General features: G+C 34.1%; 1 protein-coding gene across 1 annotated transcript; it reads right to left on the reverse strand.

Annotated features, from left to right (window-relative positions):
• Positions 1-7,272: 7,272 nt before the first annotated feature.
• LOC144474676 (aminopeptidase N) lies at positions 7,273-24,683 on the reverse strand. Its single transcript, XM_078189806.1, has 15 exons — positions 24,476-24,683; positions 23,275-23,365; positions 21,592-21,845; positions 20,639-20,845; positions 20,413-20,568; positions 19,840-20,169; positions 18,930-19,080; positions 18,731-18,857; positions 17,827-17,917; positions 17,036-17,219; positions 12,816-13,023; positions 10,383-10,663; positions 9,931-10,130; positions 8,924-9,100; positions 7,273-8,400 (listed from the first exon to the last, which is right to left on the reverse strand). Exons 1-15 carry the CDS (start codon positions 24,508-24,510, stop codon positions 8,007-8,009), a joined length of 2,886 nt encoding a protein of 961 aa, XP_078045932.1. The 5' UTR covers positions 24,511-24,683; the 3' UTR covers positions 7,273-8,006.

Genomic DNA, 24,683 nt, shown 5'->3' on the forward strand with positions numbered 1-24,683 from the left:
ATAAAATAGAATTATAATGTCAATTCAATACGGCAATAACAAAGTGTCAAAACTAATATATAAGTATATTTAATAGTAATAAGTATATTTAAAGTATATTTAATAGTAATAAGTATATTTAAAGTATATTTAATATATAAGTATATTTAGTAACTAACATATTAGAATGGTTGAACTGATATATTAAATTAGTTGCAACGTCAACAAGTAACAACTTTTTCTCCGTGTAACAATTGCTTCCTACAGAGACTATCTTATCTTCGTATGAAGTGGATCTTACTTTCACCACTTTTATTATGAAAGATAATGGTAATAATTGGTAATAAAGTTTGTCTTAGATACCAATAACTATTGGATATGTTGAAACGCAACGTTAATTGAATGTCATCAAAGATATAATGTGCTTTAATTGAGTGCAGTAAGCCGTAACGATCCAATCTATTAGAAACTATGTATGTCTATTTCTGGAAATGGTGTCCTATTCAACAAACACGATTTAGATTTCTGTTCCTAATCTTTACGCCTACAGATCTGATTAAACGAATCAAGAATTGCTTTTAAGCCAAGCAAATACAGACTCCATTAAATGTTGATAATGCAATAAAAGTTATATGACGAGACTTCTATAATTAAAAGTCATTTCCAGTGATAAGTCAGCGACTGAACGGTTTATCGAATACGCAAAATTTAATGCAATTACTGTATTGAAATTGAAGAACACTGGAAAATACTAAATACTTTTCGTTGAATATTTCTTCTGTTAATATAAAATATATTCCTAATATTTATTAAAATAATGTTGATAAGAAAATAAAAACAAGTGGTAAAACTGTTCTGCTTGGAAATACTTTTATTAATAGCTAGAATTATAAATTATTGTTAAAAATGTTATCGTTGTACATTATCATGAAAAGTGTTACTGTATAGCGGCTAATATTACAATTAACATCGCAGATGTATAAAACAATTAACATCACAGGTGAAATTCCATGGTCGTCACACAGAACGTATTGTTTCATTGAATATACAGGGTGTATTAAAATTATTGTAACTTTGGGAAGTGAGAGGTTCCCGAGGTTATTTGAAGTAGCATTACCCTTACCGAAAATGCAATTCGTAGCTATGTTTATAAGTTATTAAAGACAACCAGTGGCCAATGAGAGGCGAGCGAAGGTACATTTAATGAGCCTTTGAACCTTTTGGCATTACCGTTTTGCATTAGCCACATGTGTTGGTCATTGTTTAAATAATGTTCCACAGCTTTGCGAATTACTTGCTGAATTCTGTTCTAACACGAAATTATTTAAATTACGATATCTTTATGTATTTTAGCGGGATTGCTTATTGCTAATCCTTTTCGTACACATCGCACAAAAAGTTCATATGGCGCACACGAGATATCATGCTCACCAGATAATTAAAACAGCTGTCACGATCACGAAAAATTAATAAATATACTTCAGATACGACTACGAATACGGCTCAGAACCTCAGCGTTAACCCTCTCCCTTTGCCGCGCCCTGATGTGACGCAGGACTCGATTTTGTTGCAGCACGTTGAAAGATCCCTTGCTCGCTTCTCATTGAGCACTGTTCCTTTTTTTTGTTAAAAACTCGTAAACAAAGCAGCGGATTATATTTTCGTCAAGGAAAAAGTTAGCTCAAGTAACCCCAGGAACGTCGCATTTCCTAAAATTACAACAATTTTGAAACACCCTGCATGTATATATTTTAATGAACGATATATATGTGAATATACATATATATGTACATCTTAATCTTGCCTATGTTTCTTAATATCTTGCTAAACAGCCTTTGATTGTGCCGACAATACAACGTTCGTTATCGAGTTTGATCATTCCTAAAACAGGAATTATATCAATTTCTTGGAATAATATATTATTCTTATATTACTTATTTGAATGATGTAGAAATTACAACTACTTCGAGTTTGTTATTCGTTGAAGGAAAGTGTTATAACTATTTGTTATCTTATTTGAACAAAAATATGTTTAAATGTGTTAACTGTGTTGCGCGTCGACACGAAATTAGGTGTATACCTCAGTTTTATCTTATTCTTTTTGTCATTGCTTTCACACAATATGTCACAATATTGATTTATTACTTACAGATATCACAATACTTCGAATTCTTGTCCACGTAGCTTTAACTGCTCTTAAAACTGAAACCTAAATAAAATTATTAAATTTCTCCTAACTGTTATCTTATTCAAATCCTGCGTCAATAAATATTCGTGCAATCCAGTTTTCCGACAGTTGTGTATACTTTGTGTATTTGTGTATACTCTGATAATTGTGCATCGATTGTGAATAATCGATCGTTCATTAATTGATGTTAGAATAATCATAATTTTAATAGCGCTATCTTTGCTAGCGCTAGTTTCATGGACACTAATATCTAAATTAACATAAATGTTTCAACTTGTTTACAAAATGATAATTAACTTTAGAAATTAATTTTATATTGAAAAGTTGCATCTAGTACGTTCACCCATGGCTTGTAAGTTTATTCCTTCGGGTTGTAATTTTATTTACGTTCTTCTATAAGCATTATATCATTACGTTAGTTATTATATTAACATTCAGTTATCGTCAATTTAATTTTACAATATTTTAGACAGAATGTATCTACTGATAGCATAATTTTTGTAACTGTCCATTTAACAAAATCTTGTCTTGTATTCGAAATAATTTTCATAATTTCATATTATTAATGACACTTGTGGTAATATGAATAAATGAAATCTGTCATAACATGAAGTTTATCGACTTCATAACCGTTGTGTTGTAAGTCAAATAAAACAATAATTGTTCTTCCAGTTGATTAGATACATCCTATAATCGTTTCTATTAATCATAGTCATCACACATTTTTTTGCAATTATAGAATTGGAACGTGTCGATTCGTATCACATTCTTTTAGATACTAGATCCTACGGGCATTAAGTTGTCAATATCAGTGAGCTTTAACACAAAAAATGTCACGAGAATGGTGACAAGTATTATTCGAAGTATCTGCAATGCGTGTTCTCATTGTTAACTATGGAACAGATAACATTTTTTTTTAAATGAGGAGAGGGATTAGCAGACAAGAATAATAGTCATCTTCTGTTTCATTTATGACGGTTGTATTTTAAACGGATTTTTAAACGAATTAAACAAATTAAGGACAATTACTTTGATCGAAAATACCTAACGAATATTTTCCAACGATATTCATATAATTTAATATAATATTAATCCTGGCAACAAGTTTTCCATCACACGCGATGATACGAAGTTAACATTTAAATCGGTTTAATATAAATTGAAAGTTGAAATTATGTTTGTCATATTTGCTTATTGTAAAATAAAAAATAATGGACATATAATGGACAGACTGGAAAAAAATTGATTATATGAAATTACAATTAACCAATACAGAATTAAATTTACGTAACATTTTACCATACCTTACCTCACCTTTACGCTATTTTATTTTATATTGACATGACCCTATACATAAAAGAATTTTAGAAGAAGTTATTATAATATACAAATTCAAATAATTTATTGAATTATAGATGAAATTTCCGTAGCTTTTAAATCATAATTCAAAGAATTTTTAACTGCTGAAAGATAAAACATTTTAATAGTTCCAATCCATCGTACTTTAAAATCAGTGGTTTAAATTTATGTTTAATTAATTATTATAACAGTGTTGTTCGTTCTGTTCCTTTAATTTTGTTTCCAAGAGTGTTGGCATGTAATTAACGCGAAGGAAATCTAAATAAATTACTATTTTGCTTTATTAATTCAAGAAGAATCTTAAAGTGACCCTTGATTATGAATTGGGCCAATAAGGGAGCTCTCTCTATCTCATTCTTACCAATAAATTCTCCCACAAGTCAGGCAAAAAGAAACGCAAAACTGAAAACATAAGTTGGAATTAATTATATAGAAATACTTATAAGTTATTTCTATAGTAAGCCGACGATCGAAGCACATCGCAGAATACCCGTGGAAAAAGGAATAAGTTCGTTCGAATTATAAGCAGTGTTGCGGGGTGCGTTACAGCGTCAGCCTTAGTTGGCGACGATTAACCCCTTGCCTTACGATTTAATTTCCAACTTTGCTGGCCAAAAGCGACACCAAGGTCGTTCGCGCGCAGGGACATAAACAGCTTGGCTGAGCGTTCGAAACTGTACAAAGACGACTCTGAGGCGTCTTATTCAAGTTCGGCTCGATAAACTTACGACGCCTCTGAGGCGTCATTGTAAGTAAAAGGGTTAAATAAGGTGCCTACCTCGCGATAAATTAATATGTTGATGATAGATTTGAGGATGAACTGCGATGGAACAAGGTGCCGTGGTTTAACAAGGTTTAATAATAAAGAACGAGCAACTTATCACAAACTATAACAACTATGTACAAAATGTCGGTTGTCGGACGAGATGAAAAGTCACCGAGTGCAAGGTGCGAAGTGAAGTAGGTACGCTTCTCATCCTCCGATTACGCCTTCCTATGTAAATAGGGTGGAGCCAGATTTCATTGGCTTCTTAAATAATATTGAGATCAATGAATTCTATTAGGTTGTCCGGAAAGTTCGTGCCGATTTTTTAGGAAAATTAAAACGCAGCTCATTTAACCCTTTGCACTCCGCTGTCCCCTCTCAGGGGACATTGAAATTCTAGCATACCACTCAGCTGTCCCCTCTCAGGGGACATTCAAGTTTATTAGTGATTACGGGGTATTGAGTTATTTCAGCGCAACTTTTTGAGACATGCATGTTTGTCTGAAGTTTCCTTTTGAAATGGCACAAGAAATCAAATTAAAATATTGTAAAATTACTAAGTATAAACAAAAACTGTAAGCGGGTTTTGTGTCAGACGAGAACGTGAGAGGCGTGCTCACGGCGGTCCGAGCACTTGTCAAAAGAGCGATAAGGAGAGTTTGTAGAAGAAAGGTCGGCATGCGAATATAGCACGCACTGTATAGTGAGAGTTATAAATAAATATATATATAAATATATATTATAAATAAACAAGTCTAAATCTGGAGGAAAAGATTTTCAAAGCTGAGCTCGGTCTGAAACTTCGGGCAGTACACATAGAACTAAAGAGTGAGAAAATCGGAAGAGTGATTCTTTCCTTAGTGGATAAACAAATAAAACAAACAAATAATGAAACGCCAATGACACACCACAAGTTTGTCAAAACACTAATTGACCAATTGTGGGGTGATTTTCGCGTATCCAGAACGCGTCCATCCACATCTTCTGCGGACAATAGATTAGACAACAAATAATATAATATTGTTAATATTGTTAATAATATTGTTCTAACAGGAAAACATCTGGTGGCAGGCGTCAAATAAATTATTATTGTCAAACATGCACTAATGAGTCTACAATGCATATTGGGGAGTGTTTCAAAATTTATCATACTGTACAAAATTATAAACAATAATATATTGATTTTTTTGCAAATTTACATTCCTCGATCTTAACCAATTCATATAAGACCAATATCATTATAATACGTTACTTTAGTTCCAAAATTATAATAAATAATACGGGGGTTTGTAAATGTTTGTTTCTGCTGTAAAGTGCCGCTGAGTAGCTGGTAGCCAATGTCCAAAATCGTTCGGAGTGCAAAGGGTTAAATATGATCATACATTTATTAACACGTTGAATGCCACGGGGTTCACCGGTGACCGGCACTGAACTTGGCAGTGACGCCATGGGGGCCACCGGTGACCAGCGCGCTCAGATTGATGAAAATATATATAATTTAAACAAATGACAATACTTATAATTTTTTTATTATTATCATCGTTGATGTAGTGGTGTGAGGAAATGAATGTCTTATAAAACATCTGAAAATAGTTTTATTTATACATGAAATATAGTTTTATTATGTGACATTATATGTATTGCATAATAGAAAATTCATCGTGGCGCCACGGACAATTCCTGTAAAATGGGCGTGGTATTCAACGTGTTAAATTATATAGGTACCATTCTGTTCCACAACCTTTCTCCATCTTTCATGCAGCTTGAGAATTCCGTCCTTCCAGAACCTCTCAGGTTTTTCGGCAAAAAATTTGTCCAAATGGGTTTTTATCTCAACCAAAGAGTTGAAATTTTTTCCATTAAGGGAATTTTGTAATGATCGGAAAAAGTGGAAATCCGAAGGAGCAAGGTCTGGCGAATACAGTGGATGGGGTAAAACATCCCAACCAAACTCCAACAAATTTTTCCGAGATTTCAAAGACACATGAGGTCGCGCATTGTCCTGATGAAACACGACGCCCTTCCGATTCGCAATTTCTGGAAGTTTTTGTTCCATTGACGTCTTCAATTTATCTAATTCAGAGCAATACTTTGCCGAATCTATTGTTTCATTATTTGGTAAAAGCTTATTCTCGATTTCTGTTCTAATCATATCTTGGTCTGTGGTGGAGGGCCTACCTGGGCGTTCTTGATCTTCAAGGTCGAAATTTCCAGCTTTAAACCGAGCAAACCACTTCCGCACAATTCTTTCGGCTACAGCATCCTCGTCATAAACAGCGCATATCTTATTTGCCGCTTGTGTGGCATTTTTGCCCTTTCGGAAAAAGAAAAGCATCAAATGCCTATAATGCACTTTATTTGCCACCATATTCTAAGGCCTACAAAACTGATAAAAATTAACGAATCGTAACCGAACTTTTTTCCAAATATGGCTGAAGTTATCTCTTTTAGAATATGTACACATGTCATTTGTTTTCAATAATTGGGAAAATTATTCAAAAATCTGGGAAGTCCTAGGTTTCATTGTCTTCAGAGTCGCTGTCGCTGGCCCGCACCCCTGTTCACGGCAACATCTGATAGGGGTCACCGAAGGCCCGAAAGCATCGACGCGGTGTTATAAAAAAACTACCCGAGGCCGTCATAAACTCAACTGCATAGGCCGCTCGCGACGCAACAAGCAGAGTATTATACTTCCGGTTTTCGAAATTACCGAGTGTCGCTGCGGCCGGACGATGTCCGTTACGCACCTGACAGAAGTAATTCGTCCATCTCTACGTTCGGAAGGTCTAATGCGGTTATGGAGCAGAATAATTATCTCAGTGTGTTATACAATGCTTATAAAACGTTACGTTTTCTAGCATGATGCAGAACAGGCGTTACGATTTCGTCACTGAGAACTCTCGATATTAAGGATATTAAGTATTTAAGGAATTTGTGAAAAGTTTTTATCGATGGGGCATAATATTATTATCACATTGAGTTAAAACAGTATTTAAACGTTTTTATTGTTACATTTATTACATGTTTCTGAATTTTCTAAATTTTTGAATAACAATTAAGCTATACATAACAGTTGACAGGGTTAAAGCCATAGCGGCGTAAGTCACATTTTCCTGATTACAAGGGGCAAGAATTGTTATTGTTTACTGATTAAATTTATAGTTCAGTTAATTTACATTTTACGGTAAATTTAATTTATAGTTGTGTTCACCTGTGTAAATTACAATTCAACGGACAGTAGAAAATATCCGAAAATGTCGCTTACACCGCTACGACTTCAACCCCCTCGATCAACAATGACTTTCGTTACGCGCAATTTATACAGTTTCTTTTCTGTAGCAATTATAAATTTGCTAGAACCTTTGGTCCACAAAAACAGACGAAGTATATGATACAAAATCGTATGGTAACGATACACTTACTTATTAAAAGGTTTCTTTATTTCATCGTTTAACATTCGTGCGACTCCTTTGAATATTAACCTCGATTTCTGATAATCACTCTAATAACGCGTCAAATCGATCATGTATATATATACAGTCGGGCCATAAATCATCAAGAAAATTTGCATTAAATACAATTGAAGAATTAAATAATATTTAGAAAATGCAAGTTCATAAGTTGTTTCAGTGAATTTGACATGCGCAAAGTTCTTTATAGCGGAACAAATTTGAAGAAACGTGTTATCTTCAAATGCACAATGTGTTTGTATTGTTATCCATGAAACTGCACCACGGAACATGTAACAGCACTTCCATTCTTAGGTATGCATAAGTATTCGTCGAGCCATGATTCAATTACTGGAAGGTTCTTTATCTCCCATTCCTTTTCGTGCACCGATGACGTATCTACGATCACACTACTCGCAGTCTTTCCTTCTTCCTGGGCACTGCTACTGTTATTAAATGCGGAGACTAATAAATCCATCATTCCCTTGTTCCATCCTTGTGTGTTGTTCTCGAATCTCAGTTTCACCGTATCCCAGTGTTCGGACAAGAAGTTGGACAGAACGCCCGTGAAAACTGCGTCTCCGGTTAACGTAGTGAAGATTAGGCGGATATCGGAATCCGAGAAGTTTCCATTTTTCTCGAAAATTACGTTCAACAACCTAGAATTATTTCGGTAACGTTAGATTTGTGTAGCACTCCCCACAATCACAGTAATACTTTATAATTTCATACGATGTCATGTAATATGGAATTGATAATGGTCATTAATTCTTTTAAAAGATTTAATTATAAATTTATACTTATATTAAATATATACTAATTTATAACATACATGAATTTATAGAAAATTATATAAAAATATGGAATTAATTAGTAAATTATTAGGGAGATTGAATCCATTGAGAAATTTATAATAAATTCATTTATAAATTCGAAATTTATAAATAAGATTATAGAAATAAATCAATGTTAAATGAAGTAATAAAATTTGAATTTGAGTATCAATTAATGATAAAATGTAAATTTGAATTTACATAAAATTTGATAAACTAAATAACTTTTTGGTTGTCATTATTTTTAGGAACACAATTAAGGCATTGATATCATTTTTGATGCAAGTATCTGATCGGATTTGAAAGGTTTGGTAAATTGAATTGGCACTCAGCAGAAAATTAACTATACCTTTCCACTCTGCGCTTGTCTTTCGTACATCCAGCTAGAGATTTCAGCAAGTAAGTCCGTTCATTCTGTTTCCTCTCGGGAGTATTCTGCGGGAAGTTAATGACACGTTGCAGTCCAAATTCCCATTCTTCATCGGTACCCCATTTGAACACAGGGCAGATAAATTCATTGGCCACTCTAAAGAGGATTAAAAGAAACGTAAAAGAAAAGAAATTTTATCGAAATGTAAAACTATTTTCATGAAAAATTTAAAATTAAATAAAATACTAGTTAAAGATATTTACTCGGCAATAATGAATTTTAATGATTATTGAAAACAGCATACGCTTCTAAAAATGTAAGTAAAATCTTTGAATTTGATTTACCATTAAATTCAGTGCAAGATGCACACATTTGATAATAGGATTATTGAAAGACAATTGTTGAATTCATATTGAAAGGATAAAAGCATCCTTTAAATGTACCGTTTATATTTAACTTTAAGAGCTGTTTTCACCTGTTTGTTAAAACCGTCCTAGACAGCCATCAGTTCGTCGCTTGAGAGTCTAATATAGATCTAAACAAAACACAACCTAAACCTAACTTAAATATAATCTAGTTCTGATCTTAGGAATATCGTGTGACCACTATTTGTGGGACGCGTCCTTTTTTCATTTTGACTATCCGTTCTCCTTCTTTTCAATAATTTTAGGAAATGTCCTCGTTTATTCGTATACTACTTATTTAGTACAAAATATCTTATATTTTATGAGAGAATTTTAAGAGAACAGAGAAACTTTGGATTCTATATATTTGTTTAGTAATAAAAAATTACCATTTCCCCGTGCTGAATATACTCGTCATAGACGGTTAAGGGTTTGACAATAGGTAAACGCTGCTGCGAATTTGTTTATCTACCAGAGTAGTGCATATTACTTGAATAATTAACAACTCCATCGTATAAAATCAAGAATCTAGCCGATTTTAGACATTCTTTTCAGAACTGGAATAAAAAGCAAATTACATACGGATTCCCTTTATCCGGTTCTTCGTTGGTCAACCATTTCTTGTATTCCTGTCTAGCTTCAGCTACGCACGGGGTGTAACCAAAATGACACAGGAAATGCTTCGCCATTATACGCATATGAGTTTTCCAAGATGGTTCGTCGTCTCGATTCGATTCATTTAGTTCATTGTACAAAGGTATTAGCAATGTTTGTACGTATGACTGAAACAACAACATTTATAAAATTATCTTTTTGTAAATTCTTTTGTATTTCGAAGAGAACAACATTTATGCAATTATATCTCTGTACATTCACGTATATTCCAAATAAAACAATATATATGTAACTATATGTTTGTACATCCTCTTGCATTCTTGAAATAAATATATTTATAGAATTCTGTCTTTGCATAATCTACCATATAATGAACCGTTTATTATTGTACTATTGAAACATTGCTCTCGAATGTTTACCTCAAATTTAGGTTGAACCGATCCAGTTCCTTGGATGCGTCTTCCAATGTGATCGATCATCATGAACACAGGTTCCCACACCACGTGGCTTCTTTCTTTTTTCAATGAGAGCGTCATGTTTAACGCAATTCCGAAACAGAGTTCACCTGCGTACGCTAAATTCCACGCGTCGTGAATCAGTTTTGCTCTAGTTAAAACTGGAATCGTTTCGCGCTTGTCGCTTTGCAAATATTCCGACAGCAATCGCCAGTTACACCTGTCATAATTTACGGGGAACATTCCTGTAAAACACAATACAATTTCAATGCATTTCTATTGAAATCATCAAAACTTTCCAAGTTATTAGAAAGAGTTCAAACGAGATGGAGTACAAAGACGATCACCGTTGTGCCAATTCAATTAGATTGTTATTCAATTTCGCAACTACATTACATTGTATTTCAATTACATAATAATTTAACTGCGATATAATTCAGTTACGTAATTGAAAATCTCCAGTTAATTCAATTGTTGATTATTTTAATCACGATTGTAGTTCAAATACAATGCAAATGAAATGCAATGCAACTGTAGTACAGTCCAGAAAGAAGTGAAACACATGTTCATATTTTTCTTTCGTATGCTAATTTTTGTCTCTTTTACCAATTCTTTGCCTTATTACATATTCATTTTTTTACATCTTTATTTGCAATTCTAATTCAAATATATCGTAATTCGTAATTATTGTTATTTGATTGCATAGAATTTTTTAATAACGGCATTTATATTGGAATTTAATTAATGGTGATTTGAATTATGAATTATAATGTATACGAGTTACTTTGTAACTGTAATTCCTGGAGCAATTAAATTGTAATTCTGCTCAACTCGAAAGACGTAAAATGTAGGAATTAAAAATGGAAATCTACCAAAAATAATTATTTTGTTGAGAGTTCATTTGTTTTAGGAACATTAGTAAAGATGGCAATAGAGAATGGAAAAATTCGAGGGAAGAGTTCGTATACAATCAAAAAAGGTAAAAAAAGGACGATTAAAAAGCATTATGAATGAACATTTAGAAAAAGAATAGTTTTGCAACACGCCAATGGATTTAACGTTATTGTATAACAAGAATGTTAATCTGACGATTATTAATAATGAATAGAAATTTTTCTAATATTTTATTATTATTTATTAAATACGCTTCAAAATAGCCTATTATACTTTGATTGTGAAACGTTAAAAAGAAGCAGTAATCATTTATACAGAGATTTTATTTGAAATCTTCGTCTCGAATCCGATTTGTTATTATACAGGGTGTCCCGAAATTCGTAGTACAACCGGGCAGGGGGTGATTCTACGTAAAAAAAGAAAAAAATATTTTAGTGTAACATTTTTTCATCCGATGCTCCGTTTTCGTGATAATCGACTTCAAAGTTCGTTCAACTTGTAAACCGTTTAATACAATTTGCTTGTCGTGTATTTCACTACTTTGCTTATCTCTGTCCGGGACAGGGTTTACAAATAGTGAAAATTGTGCAGGGAAGTTAAGAATTTTTTAAATAACAATTATTCCTGTTGGATCGGCCGCAGCGGTAAGATACGTTTGCCACCAAGATCTCCGGACCTCAAGCTTTTAGATTTTCATTTATGGGATCATATCAAAGAACAAATTTATAGCATGAACGATATTTCAAATGTTACACATTTGTTAAACATAAGATTACTCAGGCATTCGAAAAATTCAAAAGCGATGACAACTTACAATCTGTCCGGATGTCATTAATTCATCGAGCAAACTTATGTATGCAGCAGCAAGGAGGACATTTTCAACAATTATTGTAGCATTGTAATAGTAAGTAGTAAAAATGAGTAATCAGTAGACACACTTTGTATTGTTTCCACCGCACAATTATAACTGATTGTAAACACTGTCCCGGACAGAGGCAAGCAGAGCAACGATATACACGATAAGCAAATTCTATTAAATGGTTTACAAGTTGAACGAACTTTGAAGTCCATTATCACGAAGACGGAGCTCCGGATGAAAAAATTTTATACCAAAATATTTTCTTCTTTTTTGATGTAGAATCACCGCCTACCCGGTTGTACTACGATTTCCGGGACACCTTGTATGCTAAGTAGATTAACCCTTTGCACACGAAGCCATTTTTACTGTAATTCTATAATAATTTTTCTGACATACCACATTTTCATTTTATATGACAAAATGTTTTTTATGCCTATAAAATTGAATCTTGTAATTCGTGCAATAATAGTTATACTTTTAATAATTTTTGAAATTTAATTTTTCATACTATAAAAATTATTTTGGAACGTACCGTAACAATTTTAGTGGTGCCTCAGAGTCACCATTCGAGTGCAAAGGGTTCAAATAACGATAGCGATATGAAAACAGAGTGGATTAATTTTATATTCAACATTTTCTTGTACCTATTTCTTCAGGATTGACAATAATAAATTTGTCTTCATCATAAGTGTCGGGAATAATGAGATTTATCGGTTCATTGGACTTTGTCAACCATAGACGACACGGTTTGTCCAGTTCCCATTTATCCTCTGTTGCGATTACAAGTGGTATATCCCACTGATAGGATAATTTAGACGTCGACGCCGGCGGTGCTTCTCTAAGATAAACTTTCTGTGAACATTAACAAAGATAAAATTAATCGTATTTGCACATTAGCGGGACCAAATCGTATCGAGGAAATTGTTTAATCTTCTCCACATCCAAGAACTGAACTACATGTTCTCGACAATGTGAAAAGCGTTTAAGTAATTGCAGTAGTCTAATAGTTATAAACGTAGACTAGCAAACCCGGCGAACTCCGTTTCGCCACCGTTTTCGGCTTCGTTTTTTGTAACATTTCGTTTGGGGATTAAAAGATGAAGAAAAGTTATTTTTTTTGTTTTATAAACCATATTGGTTTGTAGTACATGCTATGTATCAGAGATGGCGCTGTAGGTGAAAAATGATTTTCCCTGTTTTCCTGCTTTTCTGTTGAAATTTTTCCAGAATTTTGGTTGCTATAAACCTCACGGAGCCCGAGACCTTTTCAACGAATACAAAACCGTGGAAATCGGTTCGTGCGTTCTGGAGTTATAGCGTCAGGAAGGAAAACCCGACTTATTTTTATATAATAGATGACCGTAGTTAATTTGTTAACACGGTGAGCGCCACGTTGATTTTTAAGGGGGTCCCCGTCAGGCCACGCGAGCTGCGTAGAACCGCTGGTACTGTAGGGCCAATGTTTCTTCTCGCAGTAGAAGATAGTTCACGAAGATAGTTTTGTGCTTTGACAAAATTAAGTACATTTTAAATAAATTTTCTATAATTCCATAAAACAGTGTAAGTTTTAAAGTTCTCATGTCACACGCCGTCAGCCAGCGCGGTTGACGCGGTCTAAACCGAAAGTCTAGTGTCAGCCATCGATGGCTGACATAGCCTAAACCGAAAGTCTAGTGTCAGCCATGTATGGCCGATGTGGCGCTCAACGTGTTAACTACATTTAATTAATCTGTTCACGTCTCAACTACAACATCTGTCGTCATTTTCCAAATGAAAATGTTACAACAAATTTATTGGGTTGGGGAATAAGTTCGTAGCGTTTTTATATTTTGACAAAGTGTGTCATATTTATTCGACAGAGCTGTCTCAACCCTACAAAACTGTGCTAATCGTGTTTTTTTAGTCATTTAATTTTGTATTATTTTTGAGGCTGTAGCGGTACATGTTCGGCGACCGTAATAACAATTCGAGCTGTCCGCTTGCAGATGACAAGGTTTTGGCAAAAAAAAACATTCCTTGAAAATTACCTTATTCCTTTATTTATCTTTCATTTCTTTCATAGCTAAACTCAATCTAGGGGTTTTCTTTGAACATTTTTTTTCCACGCTAACCTAATTGCCACATACAACATATCCTACAACCCTCATGCAGGTAATCCCACACAAAACCTTGACTCACAAAAACCGGTAAGAGGGCCATTGCTCTCAGGAACGGGTCCCACCATAACCTCATCGCACAAATCCCCCAAAAAAATAATTCTCATCGGGTTAGTTTTAATTCAAATCGCGACGACGAGACGTAGCGAGATCGAGCCGAGTGACCGAGTGCGTACGCGAGGTTGTTCGCCTCCGCCGACTTTGTGCGTAAACCAGGGAGCGTGTCTTGGGACTATCGCGAATTCTACACTACACTTACACACTTGTAATAGACTGAACTTGTTATATTATATTAATTTTATTTGCAATTCAGTGTACAAATTATTTCATTCCATTTCCCAGTTCGAGTCAGCTGTTCGTAACGATCCCACAAAGATACACCTTTGCCGCTCGAGGTGTATCGATTAATATTTCTTTGGAAGTTACGAGGCCAATTAGAATCAATCTAAATATCCACAAAACTCATTTACAGTAGCGATCAAAAATTTAAGACGACGAATTTAATTTCAATTATACACATGTAATGTAAGTACATACATACTATCTTTCCAATCAGTTTCTTATTTTGGGATAATGAAGAGAAATGCTTGACCTTCTAATTCTCGAAGGCTCGTGTGTTAATTGTAAACATTATTGAGTCAACAATATTGACAATATTTCTCTACTGTGATATTTACTGTAATATTACAGTAGAGAAATGTGAAAAATTAATAGATTCAATGCCAAAAAGATGTGCTGAGGTTATAAAAGATAATGGATTTTGAACGAAATACTATTATTTGTATTAAAAACCATTTTTTTCTGTTTATTTTCTCCTATTATTTTGTAGTCTTAAACTTTTGTCAATGGAAATGTAACATAGATTTACTTTTTTGTAAATGTTTTTGTAACTGTTTAAATAAATGAGTAGACGATTATAATTAAAGATAGAACATGATAGCTTATGGTATTTATAAAATATTAATAATTCCTTTCTTTATTCCTTCCCGTCTTTAATTTTTGTCCGCTACTGTACATCCGGCCACGTGTGCAAACTGGCCCTCGGCTCGTAGCACTACAAATTAATCTGTCTTGAAGAAATTTATATGATTCAAGAAGAACATCTTCCAACTGATGAAGCGGAAATATTATTCAATTATTCTCATATTTTTCATACATGACTATGTGAAACATTAACTTTCATGAAACATATAAAAATGTTTCATTGACAGTTAGATACTAATCGAATTAGCTGCGAGAGAAATCGCAGAGCAAAGGGTTAACTTTAAAATCGAGTCATAACTAATTGTGAAATCCGTAACAAAATCCAATTATTTATTTCACTTTGAAAAGATATTTAGGGAAAACTTTGTTGAAAATTTTGAGTAGCTAGTTACTGTAACAATGTAATCGTGGGACTTGAAATACTTGTGAAAACAATTATCATGGACATCCGGCAATTTGCGAATGCCGCTAACAATTAAGATTATCAGTTGTTTGGTTTTTTATTTTGATTAGACGCTTCTATAGATACGGCAGAACTTTTTTTCTTCTCAAGGGCAGGCACCTTTCTCATTCTATTAACGTTTGTACCTATTGTACATCCGTTCACTTTGAAACTCATTTACGTGTGAATCATTTACAGTGAGAATCGTTACGTTCAGATTTTTATGAAACCTCATGACTAAATAAGGAAACTACAAATACTGGACTCCTGTTATCGATGTGAACATTGCTTGACAAGTGCGCCCAATCTGAACAATTATATACAGCGTGGTCGTTTGTGCATTTTGTGATGCACTTGTGCACCTTTTGCAACTTCCAAAATATGCATCGGCAACAAAGTTTTTAATACAAAAGTGGCGTCGTTTAAAGGGACATAGTATGTAGTGCATTTATTTGTTTCTATTGACGAATCCGTTTTAGAGATTTGAGGGTCAACTTTCTTTTTTCTTAAATGGAATACTAGATTTTTTATATGAAGCTGTGAAAGAATATCGAATTCTAGGTAAGAATTGTATGTAAGAAAGTGTTGACCTTTATGAACCCTAAATCTAATAGTTAAAGAGTAATTTCGTTTCACATTTTAAACATTTTCTTCTCGTAACATCAAGTTGTGCATTCAAAATACAATATTCCATTTAAGAAAAGAAGATTAATCTTCAAATTTTCGACACGGCTTCACCTATAAAAAAATAAACGCACTACACATTATGCACCTTTGAACCACGCATCCTTTGTACTGAAACATTGTTGCTCAATGTATATTTTGAAAGTTGCAGGAGGTGCACAAGTTACGTAGACCACCCTGTACATAATGCAATAGTTTAGACCCTGTCTAGTAAGCTGGCCTTTGTAAGATCTAAAAATGTTCACGTAATTTCGTCCAGTTTTGAAAAATTTATTCCGCTTTAGATGTTCGAATATCGTAAGGATTATATGTATGATCGCATGAATAGCTGTTTTTCGTTTGTTAAAAGATTTAAGGAATCATACTGAAATCATAACTCATACAATCTAAGATGAAACGTTTCGTTCTGTCATCTTAGAATCATCTCGTACTCAGGGAATTACGGTTTCATTCAGAATGTTCGCAAACAAATTGATCACGCAATTTTCTCGACGTTGCGGCGTTATCCATGCGAAAATCACATTATTGTTCCGGTTTCGGTGTCCCTGAGGGAAACAGCACTTTTGTTCGATAATCCTAGAAACGTAAGTACACCTACCTGGCTGAAGGTAATCGTTCGAGTTTCATAATCCCGTATGACCGTGACCACTGGTATTCTGTTTCGATTGATCCACGATCCAGCGATGCTGTTGATCGTCAAACCCGCAGGTAAAATGTCCGTTCCATTCACGACGTCGTTCAGTCGGCTGTAGATTTCGTCTGTGAAGACTAACCGCGGTGTTCTGGAATCATTTACGTTAAAATTGTACGTAAAAGTAAATTGAAACGATAATAGGAATAGTTCCGAAATAATCAACTTCTCTTATCAATTATTAACGAATTCAGTGTTATAAATAATTTCGAATCAAAGTAGTTTTCGAAACAGTTTCAAATAAAGCTACTAATTCGCAGAAACATTAAAATATGAAATATTCTTTTAAAAAGAATAATATCTTTAACGACTACGACTTTTTCATTGAATTATATCTTTCGAAACGATTTCTCAAAATAGAAAGTCTCGGAATTTTCAATAACTCAATCTATACATTACTAAAGGATAGAACTGTGAATATCTAGAATTCAGTTTCCGGTTAGTAGAATTGTTTCTAAATTGCTGAAGATATATTTGTTATATACTTTAGAAAGGCTACAGGTGGTTAACGAAATTAAAGTATCCCATGAGCCGATTTAAATGGCTGACATGCCAGTCGACAGAGCATAAATATTAACATATCATGGATACTATCATTCGTTTCGAATGAATTGCGAAGTGAGACGATCATTTCACAGAGAGTTGACATTGAAATATTTATGGGTTAGGATTTTATTATTGATGAAAAACATTACTACCCTTCCGAGTTTTCTTTAATGAAGTTCCTGATGCCTTTTTGCAATAGATCCGGCCCAAGAGTGTAATTGAACATTCGGAATACTAGTTCCACTGGAAAGTAAAAGAAAACAGTATTAAACAATTATCAGGAACGTCTTTTATTAAAAGTCATCCTGGTTAGTATTGATCAGCACTGTTCTAGTCGTCGGAATATTTGTGGAACCTAGACTGCCCATCGAAATGATCATTTACTTGAACTTTTTCTCTAAAAGCTGTGGGGATTGAACTATTTGACAATTATGTAATGTGAATATTCTTTGTAATTTTGTAACGTAAATATTCTTATCTAATGTAAATATTTTATGATGTTTCGAGAATTTTGCAAGAAATTTGGAATGCAAACACCGTATCGTTTCAGAGTTGCAAAGTTGAACATAAGCTCGCGCGGTGCTCCGAGAGGCTTAAACTTGAAACACAATTATCCCGAAACGATGTATTGATGCGATTACAACGAGAGTTCGCAAATATCTTCGGTATTATGTTCGCGAAGCGGTAACGGATAAGATTGCGAAACAAAATTTGTCGCAGCATATCGTAAGTTTGTAACTTTCTCGTGAAAAATATTTTCTCTGAAACGTTTTATTCTATTCATTTATCTTGTTTCGGTTTTGAATAAACAAATTTCGTACTTCAGATTTGATAAATATAAAGTTACTACAATAATTAAAATATTATAATAGTTAATAATAATAAAGATATGATAATAGTTAGTAATATTACAAAAAAGTGCAGCATTGGTCTGGTCACAGCAATGAACTCTACTACCTTATATTCGACAACTGCAGATCATTATGAAAAGCTTCATATGTACGCAGATCGAATGAAGTTGTAGGAACATTCAGTCGCAGTGTCATTAAAACTTACTTTTCAATGATGTTGCTTCGCTCCTGATTCCCGCGACTCTCGAGAAAGGGTCAGTCTTCCCTAATTCGTAATACAGGGAGTACAGCATCGTCATTGGCCACTTTCCTTCAACTTCGTCCGGATTGAGCTACGTGGAACGAATGATCTAACTTGTTTACATCGAAAAATCTTGATCGTATGCACAAGAAATCCGACTTACGTCTACCGTGGCCATTGAAGCTAGGAACGAATTAAGGGCTTTGTTAACGTGAGCGTCGCTTAAACGGTACGTCGCGATATACTGGCCGATCCATTGATAGACGAGTTCGTAGGCTGTGTTCCAATAGCAAGGACTGCTCAGCTCGCTTTCTCTGTAATGAAAATCCAGCTTTATAAGACTTTATGGTTCTACAATTTCAATCTTTCAAATGGATATGAACAAGTTTGCCGAACTCGAAATCGATAAATAGAGTACATGTGTCTAGTTACTGTGCCCTCAAACTAACCATCTGTATGATTCATTATTTAATACAATTTCGTTGATTTCTTTTGTATTTCCCTAAATTGATTGTATTTTATGATTCTCCTAGTTATTAAACATTGTTTCAAATAAGAATATTGCGATGAAATTGTTATTTTAATTGGAGTATAAAATAAGTTTATGAGTTAGTATGCTCTAAGCATTCAGGCAAAATGTGATGCAAATAATGTAGACTACACCAAATACTGTACATGTTGTACGATATTTTGATAATAAACAAATATCAATTACTATCATTAAATAGCATTACAGTTTAGCTCTAGAACGACGGATGTAACTAAGTACATTTACGATTATCTATAGTCTATATCTATATTTTTTTAAACACTCCCCCTGGACACGTTTTTCTTCTATGGACCTTAATGAAACTTGTGAAAATTTAAATTAATTATCAGAAACTCTGACAATGACTGAATAATTTATACTTAAGATATATAAGAAGAAGAATCTATAATTTAATATGGCGTTAAGTTATGATGCCATAGTTCAAAATAAGTAGTATGCAACTGAATAAATTGTAAGTATAATTGTTTAGCTGATTCGTATCAGACGTACGCTTTTAAGAAAATAAATTACGGTAAATACATACTTGAAAAGCATTAAGCCCCAACCATCAGACGGTTTTGCAGCGCTGTACAATGGAACTGCCATTAAATCGAGTTTTGGTAATAGAATAGAGCTGTTGAAATATTCTTGGAAATAGTTCATGATCGTGACCACCTTGTCAGGCACTTCTTCCAAAGCCTTCAAGTATTCTTTCCGACCCCAAACCTTAATTTCCAGTCTCGTTCCGTTCACTTCGTCGATTTCCTTTGTCGGAGATATACTTTCGAAATCTGACACAACCAAAGCCAATTGATAGGTTGTCATTTCTGGTGTTTCTTCGAAATAGTCCCAAATCATGTCCGGCTTGTCAACTCTAAGCAAACAGTGAAAGCAACGCATTAGATTGGATACATGCAAAATGAAGTTCTGAATAAACATTTAAATTAACTACTACCAGTTTTATGAAAATATCTTTCGAATCAATATTTTATGAAGTTTTATGAAGATTGTTTACTTAATATGGTTAATAAAATCTTACGGCTAAATAATTAGAAGCGTGCGTATTTATACGTTATTTATCGAAACTTATTAATCGAAAGAAGAGCAGGTCACTTACGCCTCGACAGAGTTCGCAACCCGAGTATTTGATCTAGCCGTCATGTTTTTCGGGCGCAAAACACCGAGTTTGAACACGGCTTTGAAAGGCGGCTCGTCCATACACGGGAACACTTTCTGCGCTTGGTCCAGTCCGAGGTAAGTCGCCACGAAATTGCTAAATTGAAAATCAAAATGTGTACACGAAGCAATTTCATTTCTTGCGTCAACAATGCTATTGTAATTACTGTTTCTGTCCATCCGAGTCGAGGTACTCGCTCTTGAAGAATCCGCTAGTCTCGTTGGTGATCAGCTTTCCGGTGAATTTAATGGATACTTCGCAAACGGAGCCTTCGTCCAACATTTCTTGAAGCTGCAGCACGAATTTAGGTCTCTTCTCCGTTGGCTGCTCTACCTTGAGCACGTGCACGTCCAGCATGGGCCATCCGTGTTCCCTTTTCAATGTAATTTCACCGAAATTTATAATAATGCTTCAAAACTCTCATTTCTATGCAGTTTGTTTGTCTTCATAGTTAACATTAGCATTTTTATATTAACACTTTGAATGCCACGCCAATTTTACCGGGATTGTCCGTGGCGCCACGATGAAATTTCCATTTAGCAATACATATAATGTTGAAATATTATATTCAATAGATAATTTACAACGTATAAACATGTTTCAAATGTTTTATACTGCATCCATTTCTTCACACCACTACATCAACGATGATAATAATAAGAAATTATAAGTGTTGTCTTTTGTCTAACTTTCTTATGTTTTTTTCAATCTGGGCCCGCCGGTCACCGGTGCCCCCCATGGCGTCACGGCCAAGTTAGGTGCCGGTCACCGGTGACCCCCGTGGCATTCAACGTGTTGACGAATGTATGAGCAGATCAGAATCAAAGTGGCATAAGTGACATTTTCCTAAGTATATTTATTATCGTAAGTACAGTAAGTATATTTTTTATTGAAAAAATTTAATATTACTATAACACGGTGGTAAGCTAATTTATAGTAACCTTAGTATATATACCACTCGTCTTTTTAACTAGCATGCATGAAGTACATTTGAAAACATGAGGCAAATTATTGAAAGTGTCACCTGCTCCACTACGACTCTAACCCATTCATATTATTCCTAGTTTCATTGAAACGTAATTTTAATAAAATGAGATTTGAGTTTCCCCGAGTCCTGACCTTTCCCTCAGCGATCGTTCCACAATCCTGACCAAGTACTCGTCGATGGTTAAATACGGATGAACGTTCAGGATAATCTGATCGGTGGTGTTCATCCAGGTGACGTTCACTTTTAGTTCGCCTTTGTACTTGTCGTTTCCGACGAAAGGCTCTAGATTCAATACGTATACAGTCGGCACAACCTCCCTTGGTAACCTAGGTTGACGCGACATATGGAAAACGTCATTCAGGTCTATACTCCGTGCCCATTTTCTCTGAAACGCACAAAACACTAAGATTTAATTTGAATTTTCAATTGGATAATCAAAGCTCGAACTTGCCCGACTTGGGCTAGGTTGCTAAAATGTCAATTGTTATTGATGCTATGCGAGTGACATTATTTAATTAATAATATAGATTTCTATGAAAGAATGTTTAGAAAAGAATTCACAGAATGAAAGAGTGTTGAGTGGAAACAATTAAATTATAGCGTTTCAAGCAACATTTACTAAATACTGAGAGTGTCAAATCAGCATATAAGTTACTTCTTTTTGAATTACAAATTCAATTTTGAAACACTTCACATGCTAACTGATTAATTGTTAACTCTGTAATGCCAATTATCTGAATTCTTTACACATAACATTTATTTATTCATCCATGCTTCAAACTAGAATCACCAATAATATTTTATGTATTAAAGATGTATGAATATCTTATCATTTTGTTCCTTTGAAAATTATTGGAGAAACGCAGTAAACTTTACTATTATTTAAGATTCGCTCATTTACACGAAGGTGAGATCTGTATAAAGTACTAGAAGCATATTTTTCAAAATTGAGAAATTCGTTTTGCTGTACGAAGAGCTCTAGAATAATAATCATTATGCAATAGCCTTAAAATGTTATTGTTAGATATTTATAAATGATCATAATTCCGTAAATCTGCTTGGATTCATTATCATGACCTTGACATGAATCAATTAACCGATAATTCTTCTGAACGGAATCACTGACATTGACGTCGCACGTGTGCTCTTGCGCAGCGTTTCGTCATCACTGACGCCTGCTGGCAAAATATGTTTACTTATGTGTATACATTGTCGAATAGTTCAATGATCGATCAATGGTATTGGCACTCTGAGCTCGCGGAGTCGCTTGATGACCCCTAGCTTTATGGGCCATTTTGTATTTCACAGGTGTGTATATCAGGTATATACAGGTGTGTTCAGAGACTTAATATTGACGAGGGGGTGAAATGCTCAAAATCAATGAAAATAATCAATTTTCAAAATTTCAATATTACAATACATCATTTACTCGTGAAACATCAATGTTTGTTAAAATGTTTCCATCTTATAGAAACGATGAAACACCTGTAGATGGATAATGTTCGAGGTATAATTAATCCCACATGTTTCAGGGTGCCACTTTCTTTCGTCCTTAATTATTTCCTTGATGTCATGAGATGATTCTAGTGTCTCGATTATCCTCGTTTGCTTTCATTCCCAAATTTTCAATGACAGGGGATTAAAATTTTGTTTCGATTCAATAAAAATGGTGGCAGCCATATTTATCGAATCGTGCACGCAACGTTCATCGCGAGTCTGACTCGTTGCTATAGTGCAACGGGTTAATATTGATCGACATTGACAACATCAAATGATGATATTAGTTGCTACTAGTATGTAAATTCGTTACTCACTCGGGGGGTAAGGGGAGTGGCCTCGGAGTCTTGTAGCAGGACTAGAATGAACACTAGTCCTGCGATTGCAGCAATCCACCTCATAGTGCTTCTGTGGAACACGTTCAAACGATAGTTAGAATTCGTACTAATAAATAACAAATGCTTTGTAAAATGTAAAAGAATTTCAATTGTTGTCCTAATATTTATGAGAATTAGCTATGGAATTAATCGTTTAATAACGTCACGGATACATTTAATTTGAAAAAGAACAGTTTTAAATCGTATAAATTTTATTAAATTCGAAACTGTGTTTTAGTTTTTTTAAGCATAGGATATTATGTTTACTAAAATTGTACGATACTCTCACTGATGAATTGTGTAAATGGAAATAATTAATACCCATATTATAATGCCTTCTTAGTTTGCCTTGTTTACTATTTGCAAACATCATAATAGACAGAGTATACTTTATATATTGAGATAAGAATCATGTACTTTAATAAATGCATACCTAATACGTTTTTACTTCTTACTAAACAAATATTTGAGTATTTATATACCAGCATACACTTATGCTAACATAAAAGTACTTTGTTAGAATTTGTAGAAATACTACGCCTCTGGTATTAATGGTCCTATTCTCCGTATTATAATTTCGCCAATACGTACTTCTAATTGACAAAATAATGTGACAACAACGTCTGGCTTATTAGTAGATAATTGCATTGAACACGCGGAACAAGTAAGCCTATTTCTCAATGAATGTCGAACTAAAATAAATTAAAGGTGAATGAAAAATATACTGTATAGTAATTAACACTGCAAGTTCCTAATAATTTTGCTAATCGAGTTTGAAACATTCATTGCAAAAATTTGGAATTATGAATTAATGTAATTAAAAATCTCGAAATGGTCCATGAGCAGCAGTTATGAATCTCACTCGCAACCGCTGGACCAAAAGAATTGTTTAGCGACAGTACTGGAGAAGTCTACCGAATGGTAACTAGACCTGCAAGTAAATTCCGATGCCATTAAATTGATTAAAATATCAGAAATCGTGATTTATAATTCTTTCGAAAATTACGTTTCATCCGAAAGCAAGAACTGTCCCAATATCTCTAATCAGAACCGTCTATTCGGGAAACATTTTTGTGTGCGAATATCAATTTGTAAACTTTTCCCAGGATTCGTGAAACACTCAACACTTAGTTAGACTTACTTCGCGATCTTCGTCCAACACGTCCGTACTTGCATGCGGTGGAGAACGCTCTGGCAGCATCAATTCAGAGTGTGGCACCTTACAATCACCAATGATTTTGATCTACGTTATCATTAGTATGACCTCGATACAATTCACTATCAAAGATTTTCTTCAGCAAATAGGTTGGACCGCCGGGTCGAACGGTCTCGAGCGAACTGCCCCGATT

This window comes from Augochlora pura, chromosome 9 (genome assembly GCF_028453695.1).
Source record: "Augochlora pura isolate Apur16 chromosome 9, APUR_v2.2.1, whole genome shotgun sequence".
NCBI classification, from domain to species: Eukaryota; Metazoa; Arthropoda; class Insecta; order Hymenoptera; family Halictidae; genus Augochlora; species Augochlora pura.